The 17,837-nt window shown below is 36.2% G+C and overlaps 1 protein-coding gene across 3 annotated transcripts in view; it reads right to left on the reverse strand.

Moving 5' to 3' along the window:
* KCNH7 (potassium voltage-gated channel subfamily H member 7) overlaps positions 1 to 17,837 on the reverse strand; it is a 221,243-nt gene that overhangs the window by 56,173 nt on the left and 147,233 nt on the right. For 2 of the 3 annotated variants that reach the window (XM_051787242.1, XM_051787244.1), the window contains 2 exons: positions 15,089 to 15,112; positions 12,227 to 12,441 (listed from right to left, as the gene is read on the reverse strand). In XM_051787242.1, coding sequence (XP_051643202.1) covers positions 12,227 to 12,441; positions 15,089 to 15,112 — 239 coding nt within the window. The remainder of the gene's footprint in view (positions 1 to 12,226; positions 12,442 to 15,088; positions 15,113 to 17,837) is intronic. The other variant, XM_051787243.1, reaches the window with a different exon arrangement.

Raw genomic sequence — 17,837 nt, forward strand, 5'->3', positions numbered from 1 at the left:
ATTACATACTGCTGTCATATATCAGCATTAAAAGGCATTTTTCCATGTAAAAAATATTTTTACATATCTTTCAAAGTACAGCTGTTGAGGAACATCTTCTGAATAGGAACGTTAATACTTGTCTTCTTGTTTTATTCTTTTGTCTTTATTAAGCGCTTTAAAATAATGTAGTATGACTGTATATAATGCTGAATGCTAAAACATTCTCTATGAGGCAGTTTGAAGTATAACAACGAGGTTTTATAACATAGTGTCTTAATGACCTCCGTATTTTTTAAGCTAATTTTTTGTTACAGAAAATTTGGTGCCGTGTGAAAATATGACTTGTCCTTGCCTGTCCTATATGTTTCCGATTTGGGACTTCACAGAGAAGAGGATATAAACTTCTTATTTAAACAATGGGCTAAATATTTCTTTGTTTTCGGGGTCAGAAACAGCGCAATGCATTTTTTGTTGTTGTTGTTGTTTTTTTCCTTTTTTTTAATTTTAGGTAGACACTGAAACAGAAATTTTGTTTTTAATGGCAGGACCTGAAAAAAATCAAAGCTTATCTGACCATATTTTAAGTTTATTTGAGCGTACTTTAATTTGTTTTTTTCCAGATGTCAGTCTGTCACTAGACGAAGTTTGTTTGAGAGCAATGGAACTTCCAGGGACTGCTGAGAGCCTTACAGGACTGAAACCATGAAGGGCAAAACTTTTATAAAGTTATCAAATAATTACATAAATCTATTCAGCTAAACATATTTACTTACAAAGTAACCCAAAATCTTCAAATGGTTAAGGAAGTTTATGTATGTCCTGAAATTAAGTAGTAGAACAGCCTTTTTCTCATACTTCTTCAGTAAAAATGTGCAGATTTCATGGAAATAGTATTTATTGGATATTACCATCAAATAAAACTACTTCACCAAACTTGAATATATGCAATAATTTAGAAAACTCACTATCTCTAATCTATAATTTTTTTCATGAACCTAGAAGCTAAAAAAGAGAAAGCATTTTTATATTTTAATTTTCCATTCATTATTTTCCATGAAAATATTAAGAAATGGTATACAGATCTTAAACCTCAGGAGCCTCTTCCTGCCAGTCAGTATATAATCACTTTCATATTTGTGGGCAATGCATCATCAGAGTAACACTTAAAAGCATATGGATTTACTGACAGTGCTTTACTAAACCTTAAACCTCAAATTAGTGATACAAAGTTTATCAAAGAAGACATTAAAAACTGACTTTTTTTAGCAAATGTTAATGAAAGAATATGTATTAAAAGTTGTGTAACCCTTTTCTTTAATATTCACTAAGCGGTGTTTTTTCAGAAGAGAGAAAATATCCTTCAAAATTCTGGTGAATGCACTTCTGACAACACTAAGATGCTAACAAACATTTATATGCATGATAATGAAAAAACATCAAGGGTTACATTTTTAATAAGGTCTTAGATTATTGTGTGGTTTTTGGTCACCTAAAAGATATTTTCTGTTATCTGTTCATGGCACGGCAACAAAACAAGTAGATTTTGTGCTTGATGTTATCTCATCTTCCTCACAGTATTTATGAAAAGAGTATCTTTCATTATTATCCATTTAGACTGGTTTGGTAGCTGTCAAATATTTTGATGCAGATAAAGAAAAGCATAAAAGCTGTAAGAATTTCTGAAGTGCATGGAGTGAAAATGAAGCAGCTACATCCATAGTTTCGTTCTATGATTACAGTACCTACTGACATAACTGTCAGGAGTAAAGAGGAAAGGAAGAAAAGTTCCTTATGCATACATTCATATTGAAGTTAAACCTTCAGTTTCATGGTAAATATTTTTTTTCCGTAATAAGCAAAATAAGCAAACTTTAGTTTCTAGAAAATCCACATTGTGTAATTAGACCCCTTAGTGTTTAAAAACATGTGAACTGCGGTTGAAACTGCTTAGGTAGATGGAGAAAAGCTTAATTTAGAAATGTCCATCTCCCTTATGGCTCTCCGTGTTTGTGCCTACTGAGCATATTCCAACCCGATTCACTTAAACTAGTCCTAGTGTTCTGCCCAGGTTTCCCAGGTTCCTCTCTCAACATCACTTGTAGGAAAGTTTGGTGCATTACCCAAACTTCTATCAACTCTGGTCAGCAATATTTTAACCAAAAGCCATTTGACAAAGGTAGATGGAACAGATTGCACACACATGTACACACAATGTGATGATACAAATTAAATTTCATTAGCAAAATCAACCTATAAAAATATGATCCAGATTTCTAGGGCCATCCATTCAATTCTTAGTGGTTCGGCAGAGAAAAAGAGTGGAGTTGTGACCATAGAGAACAGGCAGACAGACTTGCCTGTCCTCAGCCAGTAGCTGGATCTAACATTAGACACTTTTTTATGATCTAAAAACATATTCTGGTTTTGAGGAATTGTGGCAAGATGGTACGACCTTCATGGTGATTCTGCATTACCTACTCTGGTACTCTAACAAAACAAAAATAGCACAGAATCAGTGAGACAAAACTAACTCCTTGGGAGCTCTACATTGCCTGCGTTATGTGAGATGTGCTTAGGAGACAACAGGATGTTTTATTTAAGGATTTAATCAGTGTCATGGTTCTGGCTGGGAGAGACTTAATTTTCTTCTTAGTAACTGGCACAGTGCTCTGTTTTGGATTTACTATGAGGATAATGCTGACAACACGCAGACATATTGGTTGCTAAGTGGTGCTCACCCTGTCATGGACTTTTCAGTTTCCCAGGCTCTGCTAAAGAGTAGGAGCACAGAAAGCTGCAAGGGAGCATGGCCAGGAGAGCTGACATAATCTGGACAAAGGGATATTCCATAACATAGAATGCCATGTCCACTATATAAACTGAGGGGCATTATTAGGAAGATTATTAGGGGCATTATTAGCTGATCACAGCTCAGGAACAGGCTTGGCATCAGTCAGCAAGCAATTGTATTGTAAAATACTCATTTTTCTTGGGTCTTCTTACTCTCTCTTTTGCTCATTTTCTCTCCCTCACCCTCTCCCTCTCCTTTTAATTACAATTGCTATTAGTATCACTATTATTATTACTATTATATTATTTTATTTTGTTTGAGTTATGAAGCTGTTCTTATCTTGCCCTACAAGTTTTACTTTTTTTTCTCCTGATTCTCCCTGCCATCCCACTGAGAGGACAGGAAGGACCTGAGCAAGCTGCTGTATAGTACTTAGTTGCCAGCTCGGGTTAAATCATGACAACCAGAAAGACATGGAAATCTTTTTGGTACTATTGCAGGCATCAAAAGCTCACTCCAGTGGAAAAATGCCTAGGATTGAAGCCCGTAAGCTTTAATGTTCTTAATGTTCGTAGTTTTCTAGATGTATTGACTAATTTTTCACACTGTGTAAACTGCAGTTTCCTTTGCTTACTTGATATTGTAGATGTAAGGAAGAGAGAAAATAGACAACATAATGTATCTGGAAATTACTATCCTATACAAAACTTATTTTTTAATCTTTGTTTGAAAACCTGGAAGGAGGCTGCAGTCTGCATCCTCTCCTAACAAAATTCATCAAAATAAATGAGCTAGCCTCTGAAAGTTCTGCAGAATGACCATGAACCACAGGAATTTTTTGCTCACTTCCAAACCCAGCAACTAACAGCATTAGAGACTAAGCTGCAGCAAAAGATGCCACTCTCCTTTGGTTTTAGTTTTTCATTCTTAACCCACCTACAAACCCAGTGAAACTAAACTTTTCTGAATAGAAAAAATTGATAGAGATGTGAGCCCATACCACATAGGAGTTCTTTTATTTCAAAAGAAAGTAGATTTCTGCGTAATTACTAGGATTCATTTAGAAAGTGGAACATATTCAAAGATGGATACTGAGATTAGGAAAAAATGCAAAGCTGTGAAAAAAAGAACTTTTCTTCCCATTTAATAAACATTCTTCATTTATTATTAGTAGTATACTCAACAGACTGTCTGAAGCAGAACATAGCTTCTTATGCCAGCTTCTAAGATATTAAATGAGGAGCAGTTACTGCAATTTCCATAATTAAAAAGATACTGCCTTAATGTAAAATTGGTAACTCTTTAAATAAAAAAACTTATGCCTGAAAATACACCCAAAGTACCTTAAACACAATTTCACCATGTGCTACAGTAAAAGATTTATTCAACTGTCAAGGAAAATCAGACTTATCTAAGATAAATCTAATACAAGTCCACCCTGATATCAAGAAGAAGAAGAAACTCTCAGCTTTCTATGTACTATAAATATCAACTAAATAATAATACAATTTAGGTGTTTTATTACAGATAGATTTTTATTTTACAGTATATTTCTGCACTTTAGATGGCCTGAACTAGCCACTTTTAGTAAATACCTCCTAGGAATTTTTTTTGTGCCATGCTCATTAATTTTGTGTTCAGTAACACCCATACCACCCATAAAGCTCAATAAATGCTTTGAAAATACATGTCCCCACACTTATTAACACTCTCTGTCATAAACAAAGTATTTGGAATTCAATAATCCCTTGGTTTTTGATTCATACATCTGGTTCCTGATTTTTCCTTTACTGTGATTTTATTGTTATTTCAATACAATTTATGGAGTGTTCCTCCTATTTTTTTTTCCAAAGCTTTATCTCTAAACTATTCTAGGTTTGCTCTTCTCTATTGATCCCATTACCAGTTACAAGCTGAAAGTGTCATCCGAGTTCTAACATGTGACAGGTAATAGATAAGGACAATGACTTTCTCATTTATCTTATTAATTTTGAGGGCATTCAGAATTCATCAAACAACACACTATGCTGATTGGGGTTAATGGTCTTTGCTATTTCTTGCTATTTCTTACTATTTCTACTACTATGAAAAAAATCTTAAATCCTATCAAACACTAACCAGAAAATATTTTCCTCACTTGCCAACACATCAAAACCAACCAATTCACATGCTTTTCTCCTCTCCCCTGCCCAAGTCAAAAGAAAATAGCCTTGCAGCTATTTCTCTTTCATATGCTTAAGGCCACCTTAAGTGTTAGAAGATAACTGCTTTATAGTTGCCCCCATACTACCTGTGAATTGCAGGAACTTTTTGCTCTTTAAAATTTAGTTTATTCATTAATGTCTCTCATTAGTGATGTGTGGGAAAGTACAAATTTCCTTGTAAATGTTCATCTTTCAAATTACCCACCAGTTTCTCAGTTTGTGTATTCACTAGTATTACATTAAAAGGTAAAAGATTATTAAATTGTTAGCTGAACATACTTGCCTTTTTTGTCTGATGAAAATGACTCTTAATATATATAATTTCAGGTAAATACTAAACATTGGTTGTCCAGCTTATGGTATTTTGTGGCTGAATCCAACATTGGTACTAGAGTATGTACACGTGAGGTACCTGGCACTAGAACCGAGTTCAGAATCCAAACCATTTGAGGGTAAGGGCACTAGACAGGGAGGAAGGGAGTCTTGAGTCTGAGTCCATGGTGCCCTGGGTTATATTTGTGGATTTTTTAACAGATGAACATTTATGTAAGATAAGTAACAGTCAAAACACTCTGGAATTACAAGCAGGACTGCCCCTTTCTAAATGATTGTCCTAAATGTCAGGTACACAAGCAGTGGTCTTGAAAAAGGGCAGTTCTTTTGACCCATGACATCTTGAACTTTTTGCCCTCTTCCCTCTGTCTTTCCACATGCCAGCTGATATTGCTGTCTATCGCTGGCTGATTTTCTCTGAGAAAACATATCCTTATGCTGACCTAAACATAGGAACTGTTTCCTGAGCTAACATGGTAACCACCAGACTCTGATGTAACTTTGAAGTTGTGCTGTTTTGTGTAGGAGGTTGGGCTAGATGGCCTCTAGAGGTCTCTTTCACATTATATTTTTGCATGGTTCTAAGGTTACTTGAAAGAGGGACTGTGACTTCTTTTGTAGCTGTTTTAAGGCAACTATAACTGCATGTGGGAAAGGTATTATTTCAGACTGTGCATATCAAATGGATCAGAGGATTCTCACAGTTCTCTGGATCTCGGTGGGGCTTGGCTTCTTGCAGTTCATGGTGAGACTGTTCTGGTAGGTGTCAAAACTGTTGGTTTCAGCAGAGTAACCTACTAAGTTTAGAAACTTCCAAGGTCAATCCACCAGGAAGTGGGAGTTTGGGGGTTTATAGCTCTAGTCTAGAGAAATGAGACTTATCCAAATGCTGCCGACACCTTGGTTTCAATCAGCTTTACTTGCATTATAGGGCATCAGTTCTTACACTCTCAACACTTTTAACAAATTATTTGCAGAACAAATTACAATGCAGTCTGAAAGCCTGTGTCTGCCTGTTTTTCCCCACTTATTAGCATCAAAAGAGGAGTGTTACTTTGGTTAATGATCTATTATTAAAAAGAGTCGTATGCTTCATTCCATGTTAGCATCAAGGCAGTAACAACAAAGAGATCACACAAAACATTGATTACTCAAAAGGGTAATTCATAGAAGATACTGGATACTTTTTCCCAACTCAGCAAAATCAGGTAATCCATTTTTCAGAAGAGTAGATCTTGGGGGAAGGACATGGACTAATTAAGGATACATCCAGGTTACATGCTTCAAAGGAGCTGGGCTTTCCGACTGCTCCATTTCTACCATATGTTGTGAAATCTTCTCAAAACACTGTAGCAGTTCAGATGCCTTAGCCCATTCAGCTGTCACAAAAAGAAGAGACTCTACTCTAAGGAAGGAATATTTTATCTTTCACAGTTGTTGTGAAACTTATTACTTGGTGCAACAGAAGTAATTACAATGAAAATACTATGTTTTCTTCTGAAACTGAACAAAACAGTAGGCTCTGTTTTCTGCTTCCATGCACTTTGTATAGCTACTTACTCTGGTGTAAAAGATACTACTCTCCAGTTTTGGTGACACTTTGCACAGGTTTAAATAGCTACCATGAGATCAGGGTATTTTTATTAGTTTTACCATGATTTCTCTGTTTTTCTTCTTTTCACACACAGTGTGTCACAAGTTCTAAATGACAATGAAACTAAACACATTTATACTATTTCTATATTACATCTATATTAATTACAAAGTCTAATTATATAATGACAATTAAATATGAAATTTTATTGCATTAGGCTGCTAAGTATTATTGTAGAGAAAAGGAATAATTCCTGAATAAACTGTCAATTGACAAATAATAGGAAAAAGAAGATTGTCACTATAGAGGAAATTTGAACTTTCCATACAGTAACAAGGAAATGTTGGCTCTGCTTACTCCCCAATTTCATTATTATATGCAATGCCTTACTGTGTAATTGGAAGACATTAAAATTGTTTTCCCTTAATTCAGAATTTTCTGCTTCATGTTAGCTTGTGTTCCAAAATGAACAGCCTCGAAATGTTGTGTGTATGTGAGTTATTGCATGATGTAAACAGTGCAGTGTGTCAGCTGAATCAGACTGCTGAAAACGTATAGATCAATAACTGAGTTTATTTTTAGGTCTTATGTTGCCCCTCTCTGTTCTCAATGCTGCTAGTCATCTTTCAGCCTGAAAACCTGAAGGTCAGTTTGAAGTCATGATCATACAATAGTTCTTTTTATATCAACAGCTTTATTGGCCTTGTGGGGATACTGCTACTTATTTCTTAATCTTTTGGGGAACTGAATGGAGTGTGGCCAGATTACAGAAACACACAGTGACACTGCAAGGTCTATCGCTTCATATGTGACCCCCCCACACCCTCCCTTCACTGACAGCTCTATTTTCAGAAGATTTGTGGGTGTTCAGCATGTCTGCAAAACAGATCATACTTTTCTGTGTATCCTGTCAAGGTACATACTTATTATTTCATCGGCCATATGACCAGTTTGGGTATATATATTTCCTCCAGGTGGATAGATAATGAAACTGTTTTGAACAGTATTATTTGCAAGAACTTTAAAGATCAGAGAGTTTTACCTTCCTGTAATTCAGTTATTGAGACAAATCGTAAACAACGGATACATATAAAGTCTTTCAACCACATGCTATATCCCATCAGACTGATGAATTTCAAGGGATAAATCTCTGGATACTAGTGATCCAGAGAAACAAAACAGTTTTTCTTAAACAACACAGTAAAGAGACCAGTAATTTACCCTTTTATTAACTGGGACAGTTATTGTTTGTTGGCAGTGTTAGATTAGAGGTATTCAGGAATTCTCTCTTTTCTTTAAAAACAAGCATAGATACTGACTACACTAGTCTTCATGCTGCTCACAAGTTTAGAGCCATACATCAGTGGGAACTGGATGTGTAAGAAGCTTTGCAATAAATCAGTATTCAAACAGAAGATAAAATCAGTTACTGTTGCGCTTTTGCACACTGCAATTTTAAGGCCAGACGTCACCTTTATGAATTCATAAAAAATGCTAAGGGACAGATGTCAAATTTTTGCCCTACTGCTTTCTTTAATAAAAGTCTACCTTTTGTGCCTCTAGGAAGACTTGTCTCTTTCTAACAATCAGTGCCAGGACCCCGACTGAACCTGTCAGTGCAGACGAGTGCAGAAATCGGACTGCACCCCTGAACAGACTGTCAAAAAAAAAAAAAAAAGAGTAATGGAAAAAAGTAAAGTGAGACTCCTCTAGAAGACAGTGAGTTTAGCACATCTGGAAATTAGATGAGAAACATTAAGAATCTAAAATTTTTAGTAAAGTGGAATGGAAATGTAAATTTAATTTAGTGACAAATATATGCAGTGGAATATAACAATGCCAACTTATCAATAAGAAGCTACTGCTGGGCTATTTCTCTGAGTGTTTCTCAATGTTATGGAGAAACAGGCATTCATTATACAAGGAGTTGTGATCAGTGAAACCCCAGGTGAAAAACCAGGCAAAGCGATCAGAGAATCTACTTATTCAGGACCATCACATGTGCAGCACTTCACTGCAAGCTATATTTTAAGGTAATTTCCATCTCTCCATAATGTCCTGGACATTCTTGCTAAGTAGTAAGACAGTATTGAAAGGTTCTTTGCAGCAGAATTTATAACACAACTCTTCTTGAAGACATTCATTTATTTGTATTATTTAAAAGATAAGATGTTATGGATTTTATGTATCTATTTATTAAATTCTGTACTGAAATCTTATTTTCTCCACCTGAATTTCAAAGTTTATATTTTTCACTCAAAGTATGAACCACTGTCCCACAACATCTTCTTTTCCTTCTCAAATTATTTTCTAAACTTTATTTTTCTGTCTTCTACTAATTTATTGCACTAAAATATTTCTACTAAATTATTTCACTCCTCTTTCAGTGCTTTCTTAAAGTGCATAACTTCCTCTAAACACAGTGACCATGACTTTTTTATTTACTTTTTCTCATTATTCTTTCTCTACCCTTTGAAGATATCTATGTGTTATCCCTTCCTTCCTTTTTCACTGTCTTCATGACGTGAATTACCTCTTCAGCTTGTGGATATTATAGAAGTCATACAGGTGTTATCTCTGGAAAGAACTTGTTATATCTTGTGATACCGATACTTGGTTTGATATTATCGATGCATGAGAGAGAATTCAGAGTGCAGTGATCCAACAGGGAAGCTCTCTGATATCTTACTATGGTGCATAATAGAATCCATGTCCCTGTATTTTGAGTAGCACAGTGAGGAGCCACCATAGTGAAAATGTCAGGTTATAACAGCAGGACCAAATTTCTCAGCAAGACTGAGGAAAGGGAGAAAGATAATAAGGATTACAAAGGGAGAGATGGATGGATGGATGTTTGAATGGTGCAATATACATCTGGAAGTAGCCTTCCTTGTCATCAAATCCTGCAATCCCAGAAGCGTACATGTTATCTATCCCATTACGACATTTTTTCACTCTCTTTTTAACAACATTTAGAATTCCTGTCCTTACTTCTTTTATTAGAGGATTGTTTCAGAATGTCATGACTGATTAAGGGTGATCTTTAAACTTACCATGGCCACTTTATACTCATGAGCATATCTCATCTAACGCTTCTACCATATTCTATCTCAACACTATACTCAAACCTTCCAAAACCACTTTTGCACTATTCTGCAGATACAAAATGGATCTCTGGCCTATGAAAAGATTTGCAAAGAAATTTATAGGCAGACATACAGTGGAACTTTCAAAGTGCTGACTCTTATGAAACATACTGAAAAAACATAAACAGGGCTAAAACTAGCCACTTTAATTTTCTAACTGTCTATTTCTAATATAATTCTTGAATAACTAGTTAACTCGATCTTTTACCAGTGTAATATTATAGACCGACATTTATTTATACCTCCTGGGAGTTTCTCTCTGTACCTAACTCTAGAGTTTAGGATGCAGCAGCAACTAAAAACTTTGATAAGTGAATGTAATAAGAGAAAAAGCACCAGCTGCAGGGAATTATTTCCAATTATAATGAGTGATATGTCATCAAACTTTGCTATGCAAATTGTGCTCTGCAAATCGGTTGAGATCATTCTAGAAAAGGACATAAACCAATGTCAAATTAAATTGGAAGGCTTTTGCAAAGTATAAAGATTTTATAGAGCACTTCAAATTTAATTTTGTGTTTAGTTGCTATCAATTTTCCCGGAAAGTTTAGCTGATCCAAGGCATTTCCATGGGATTTTTCATAATATCTAAATTATTTGGAGAATAAGCACATATTTTTTTAAAAAATTCCTGCCTCACCCCCCATAACAGTGTCACTAGTACACAGAAACTCAGCACCCTGGCACCAGTTATCCAGTCAGAATTAAAAAAAAAAATAAATCAAAAAATCTAGCTTGCCTCACGCTTACATAACTCATAAAAACTGGTAATTTTTATATGACCTGACTTTTTTGCTATATTAGCTGTGAAAAGATTTCTATGTATAACTACTATGAATAATTTAAAACATATCAAAATGGATCCAGAAGAGATTAAATCTTTCACAATTGACCAGAGAAGAAAGGACAATGGTTGCAGATTCAAGTTAGCTATCAACAACTAAATATATGAAAGATAAAAATACAATTACTTTTTAGGTACTAACTGATCTCAAAATAGAACTGATAGAACCTTTATTTCTCTAGGAGGGTGTACAATACATTTCTTTATATATCTGTCAAAGGGAGTAGGAGAATGGACAATATCTGGCACAGCACCAATGTAGAGAAGCTGCAGTCTGGTCTATAGAAGGCAGGTCTGCAGTTAGGGACTAGTTTAGAGGTGGACTTCTCAGTGCCGGGTTAATGGTCGGACTCGAGGATCTTAAAGGTCTTTTCCAACCTAAACAACTCTATCATTCTATGATTCTAAGTAAAAAGCTACTCTTGGTAATAGATATTCTTATGGAATATCTATTGGCATTCTGATACAAAGCACTTCTAACCTCTGTCAGTGTATGGGCATTTAAGGGCCGACTCTCTGCTTACTAACATTGTAAAAGTTATTTGGGATACTATCATCTCTTGATTTTTTTCCCAGTATGTTGCACATTGGTAGCCTGTCCTAGTCAATCTCCAAATGAGACTATAACACAAATGTAATAATTATACTGAATTTAGCTGAAAAATTCTGTTTACTTCAGAGGGCACTGAAGTCAAGCACTATTTGTCTTACAGTGAAGGAGTATGCTATCTTGAATTATTTTCAGCTTTGTTTCAATTTTAAACCTCATTCACAAGTCTGACAGAATATATCGTACATCCAGTCCAAAGGTATCTGCTTTTCATTTTGACAGCCTTTTTGATGTCAAAAAATGTATGGAAAAGACATCCACAAGAAAAAGCATTATGAAAAGCCAAAGAACTAGATGATAAATTGCAAGATGTAATTATGACGCTTAGACCAGTGGCACAATCACTTACCATTTTTTATCATGTTGTGCCTTACACTAATCAGCAATTCATAATGCTGAGAAAAATTAAGAATGAAACTAAAATTTATGAATGACAGTAATCACTGAAATTAATGGGATTATTTGGGGCACTTGGTGTATACCATGCTTTCTTTTCCATTAAAAAAAAGAGACCTGAAAAGTTTTGTTTCTTAGCAGTATCATCTAATTCTGTAAACTACCTCGTGCAAGCGAATTGAAGGTAAATTAATTAATGGTTCATAGCCTTCAAATTATCTTGGAGATAGTCAAATCATTCATGGAAAGAGTAACAATCTATTGAATAAATTGATAATGAGCTCCACAAAATTGAAAATGAACTAAAATAATGTGTATTACCTTACCTGGGTAACCTTCTCTGTTACGTTGTGCGTTCGATCTTTCACCTTAGGTGCAATAATTGCTTTCTCTGAAGAAGGAGGAGATGAAGATTTTTTTTCACTTTTGATATCTGAAAAATTCAGTGTGAGTTGAGGAATTTTGTTGATTGTACTGTATTTGTTGAGATTTGAATCTGATGTGGATCCCAACAGACTGGACTTGATATGATTGAAAGGCCCTGAAAAATCAGAACACATATTTAGAATTTGATAAATGTAGAAAAATAAATTAACATTAATGTTTCAGTGTGGTATGTTAAGAGGGTAGTTAAAAATATTTTTTTTATACTACTTGTTAATAGTAAAAAAGATCTATATTTTAAAAATAACTCTATTGCTAATGAAATTCTAATCTAGTACTGGCTATAAATATGACATTTCCTTCACATATAGCCCTCAATATTTTTTTATAAGGTACATGGATTGCAAAGTACCTACATCTATCCTTACTTGTTTTCATGTTACTTAAAATGCTGATGTGCTCTTACTGTAATTCTGACCGAATATAAGGACTATATTCTCATTTGTTTACAAGAGTGGAAATAGGACACATGATTATATAAGAGTGCCTGGAATTAGTAAAGGCTCTATTATCACATCTGTACCTTGCTTGTGCTCACATGATAGTTCAAAGGAACTGGAAAATTGAGTGGACTCACAAAATAAGTTTCTTCAGTTGTCATTGCTAGCAAAATGTTAAAAACTATAGGGATGTTTGTTTAGCATATTAATAGACTATATATAAACTCTATATGCTATTTTAGTGTATCATGGTAGATAAAAATTAAGGAGTTTGCATATTTTGTGAGACACATATCCTTTATCATTATTCTTTTCATATTGGACAGAATTATTTGTAACAGGAAGCAATATATCAGTATACTTCTTTTGTACTGTTATCAGAAGGCTGGTCAGGAAGTCAAAAGTATTCATTGCAAATAAAATTTGCTTTTGAGAATAATACTGGAAAAAAGAACCATAAAGATGTTTAGACAGTGAGAGCTACATACAGTTAGGGATTTAAGAAAAAATCCGGGTCTTGTAGTCAGTAGCAATGTACCTAAAGTGTGGGATTGAAGGGCATTTCTCAGATCCATGTGAGAACCTTATTGCATCTTAATTCTATTATGGGCAACAATGTGATGCTTATCTCTTCTATTGCTTTTGAGGTTTTTTTTTGACTTCCTGTGAGGAAAACAAGAATATGTATGATGAATCAGGAACAGTCAATGGGATAGGATTAGGCCTATGGGGTAATTTGCAAAGTCAACAGTGGAACAGTTGATTTGTATTTGCAATGTGTGAATGAATGAAATTCGAAGCAACCAGCTGCCTGGAAATAGCTGGGGGAAAATGCTTCAGGCTGTGCTGATTTCTGTTTTTTTGGTAAAATTCTTTAAATAAGGGCTGTTTTTTCATCACATCTGGCTTTGAGCTCTTGCTGAAGAATCAGACTTCGAGGTTTTTTCTATCTTTCACGTCATCTGTATGACTCTATCAAAAAGTAGTGTTTAAAATATATCAGGGCTCACAGTCTTCTCAAAAATCCATGAGGTGACTAATCTGGCTGGCATGTGGTACATATATATGGTCAGACTGCAAATTTTCAGCTCTACTTTTCTATTATAGCAGTAATTTCTGAGTATTTAGTAGGTTTAGACATAAGCAGGGTATCAAGTTGGAGTCATTTGTCAGATGAACAAGTTTCTTGGTACCTTAGGAATTCTAAAGGTAAGAGGAAACTAAGATAGCTTAGGCAAATCCATGATTAGGTAGTAGATGAGATTTTATTTTATTAGAAACTTTATAGATGCCTAAATTGCATTGAACTTTTGTTTTGTGGGATTTAGATCTTTTATTGCTTCTATTCAAAAGGGGATTATTCTCCCCTTTCTACCTAATACTCATGCCCTAGAGCATGATTTTAGACTTAAGTTCATTGCACATGAGAATAAAACCTTGCTTTTTTCCCCTCTCTTTCTTTTGCTTTAGAAAGTGGTGAAATGTATAATGCACCTTATTGATAATGTTAATTAATCGAAAGACTGTATTAGCTTAAGTACAGCCCAGACTGACAGCAATTGAGCTGATACTTGACAACTAGTGGAATGTTCCTATACTCTCATAGCAGCAGGAAGAAAAAGAGGACCATAACAAATAACAATCACAATTGACACTAATTGGCACCCTGATTGACAGTTTCAACAGAGAGGCCAAGAGTTGAATAAGCAGGGTGAATGACGTGCTTCTGCCTACCCTACAAAGGAGAATCTTTCAGGTTAAGTCTAAGCTCCACATTTTTATTGTAGGATTCCATTGTCCCTGCTTACACAGTGCATTGAGAAATGATTTCACTCTCCTGAGCTGCCAATCCATCATCTTTTACCAGCAGTAAATATATTTATAAAAGTTATTGTATAGAACAAAAACTGCATGTTTTTTCTCCCGAGACTTTGCCAACATACACATGAAGCAAATGCAATGATTTTGTAGTCCACAAATCGCTTTACAGAATCTAGGTCATGCACTGCATGCAGTTTAGAGAGATTTTACCAGGTACACACACTTTTTGCATCATGCATGAAGTCACAAACCAGTTCTCCGACATGGCTACAAATATGACAATTAAACTGAACACTTTAGTATGTGTTCTCAGAAATGGAGGAAATCACTTATGAATTATGTTAAAGTTGCTTTTGAAAGGCATAGCTCAGTGCTGGTGAAAAGAAACAGTTTCGTAACTGCACTAAATATTATTTAAACATGGAATTGGCAATGAAGTTCATGCATGCACATTTTAATGCTACAGGAAGCTTGAAACCATACCCCCTGCCATCCAGGAACGTGAAACTAGTTTTAAAGAGACAAAAGAGGAATAAATGAAGATACTTCCACAAGGGTCCTGATTACCAATTATGTAATTTTTACAATAGTTAGCTGATAACTAAGCACCTTGTAACAACAGATTGTTTGGTAATGTCCCCATACTTCCTTTTCATCCAGGTAAAACCCCTGGTAGCTTCAATAGAAGTTTTGCCTGCTTGAAGACAATAGCACTGAGTTAAGTAACTATGATATGTTCTACCTCCCTCCCTTCCTTTTTTGAACTCACACACAGTTAAGTCAAAGGGCCATTTAACTATGCCTTCCCTTTTTTCAGTGATTGATAGTGCTTTGAGACAATAGTTATGAGAATAACTACATGTTTAACAAATATAATTTAAGTAATGCACCCGGCCCTAGAGAGGCTGGCATGAGAATGTTGCATTTGAACGTTTCATACAGCAGGCAAAGTAACATGCCAAAAAGTGTGGCTGATTGAAACACTGGAAGGTACAGTCTTGATGTATACTTTACCTTTAACATTGCGACCATTGTCTGGTTTTCAGTATAATAAAAGTGAAGAAAAAAGAGAAAAAAAATACAACTAAAATCTACACCAGAAAAGCAGAAAATATTACTTCAGAGTGTGTGCAGTTTGAATTGAAATATTGTTGCACCTCCTTGATTATATTACATTGACTTTTAGTGAAGATGAAGTCACTTTGACAATTGAGAGATAATCGGTAAAAGTGTTGGGAGTAGATCATCAGGCAGTAGGACTGGCTTTAGCTAACTTGTCTTCACAATAACATGGTAAAATCGTTTCTCCATAAGTCTGGCAGTGGGTTGGAGGTCAGAAGTGCCAACCCAAGAGGAAGTAATTAGTCCCGAGTAATTAAGAGAAGCTGAGGCACCCATGGCAGTGATGCAGGCTGGCTTGGCTGCATGGGGAACGGGGCTGTGCAGGTGGCTCAACACTGACCCCCAGGCCCCATGCCCATCTAGACTCACAGGAGGAAAAGTTTTTACCATGGCAGCAAGCTAAGCAGTGCCATTCTAGGTGCTGGAGAAAGATACACTTTGATGCTTTCTTCAGTTCTTAGGTGCCTTTCTACAAGGAAACAGTGGCAAAGCTTTCTGTCCTCACTGGCACACCTGCCCCTGAATGCTCTCATGAGATCAAACTTTTTCTGGGAGAATATTATTATTGCCGTTGTTATTATTATTTTAAAGAAACCACACAGGTGGATAGGTGGATGCCACCCCAGTTCATGTGATTACAACATGATCCGTAGACTGCCCTCCGCTTGTGTTGTGACCCCTGCCAGCGGCTGTGACCAGGTTACCAGCTTTCAGAGGTGCCTTGGGCTCTCATGGATGGTCACCTGCACTGTCCCAGGCTGACAGGCTGAGGTGTCTGTGTCCCAGCTGCCTCGCAGCAGCCCTGTCCCTGAGGAGAGCACGTTCAACCCTGCTCCCCTTCTGCTGAGGGGGCATCAAAGGTGGCATCACATCTGCTGCCCCTCCGGCTTTTCCTCAGCCTCCCAAGGACTAGGGACCGTGGGACACTGAGCTGGGCCCTCTGGACTAGGGGTGTGGAAGAGTGTTTAGTTCCTCTCAACCTGATGCCTTCCTGTGCCAGGCATCTGTAGCAGTACTGCAGATTAGGCTGAGTTAGATCCAAAAGTCTGCTGCTGCTTCAGAAGGCTGCAGGGATCTTACTGAGGTCACTTGCTGAAGACAGTAAAATGTCTGAAGAGTCCCTGTGAACCTGTGCAAAATCTGGATTGCTGATGTTTCAGGTGAGATGGGCTTGGTTGCAGTTTGGGTGGTAAGTGGAAGACACAGTTCGAGCCCTGTTGCTTTTGCTGTCGTATAGGGAAATTTAGAATGGAATTCAATCAAGTACACTCAAATGCATTTAAAATTCTAAACTGTCATTTTTACTCTAATACCTTTTGGCATATAACGGCCACAGTGACGATAATTTTAAAGTGATAGGCAACTAGGCTACATAAATTAATTTAACACATGAAATCATTCATATTCTCAGTTGCATTATCTTAAAATTTGACTGGGGGTAAATTACTATAGTTAGTATTAAGCTAAATAATGCTATTATCTTCTTTCAGAATTCTGTTATACTGATTCAATATCATTTGAACTGGAAAAGGCAGGAAAAAATGGAATCCTGACTTGCATTTTCAGATAGACTAGTAGTTTTCAAATGATTTGGGAAAATTCAGAATTATTAGGATCAATAAACAAAATAAAAATGGAATGGGAAATATATTGAACCCTACACTTCCTTGATTAATAGTTTACAAATTAGAGGACTGGGTAATCACCAAGCATATGAAGTTCAATAAGGGAAAGTGCTGGATTCTGCACCTGGAATGGTGCAACCCTGGATGAACGTAAAGACTGGGGAATGAGATGCTGGAAAGCTGTGCTGCAGAAAGAGGCCCGGGGGTCCTGGTCGATGGCAAGTTGAATATGAGTCAGCAGTGCCCTGGCAGGCAGGAGGGCCAACCGTGTCCTGGGGGCATCAGGCAAAGCATCACCAACTGGTCATGGGAGGGGATTGTCCTGCTCTGCTCTGCACTGGTGCAGCCTCACCTTGAATATTGAGTGCAGTTTTGGGCACCACAATATAGGAAAGATATTAAGTCATTAGAGTGTCCAAAGGAGGGCAACAAAGTTGGTGAAGGGCCTTGAGAGGAAGCTGTGTGAGGAGTGGCTGAGGTCACTT

Source organism: Manacus candei, unplaced genomic scaffold (genome assembly GCF_025592945.1).
Source record: "Manacus candei isolate 608988 ecotype Guabito, Panama unplaced genomic scaffold, ASM2559294v1 h1tg000023l, whole genome shotgun sequence".
In the NCBI taxonomy this organism is placed as follows: Eukaryota; Metazoa; Chordata; class Aves; order Passeriformes; family Pipridae; genus Manacus; species Manacus candei.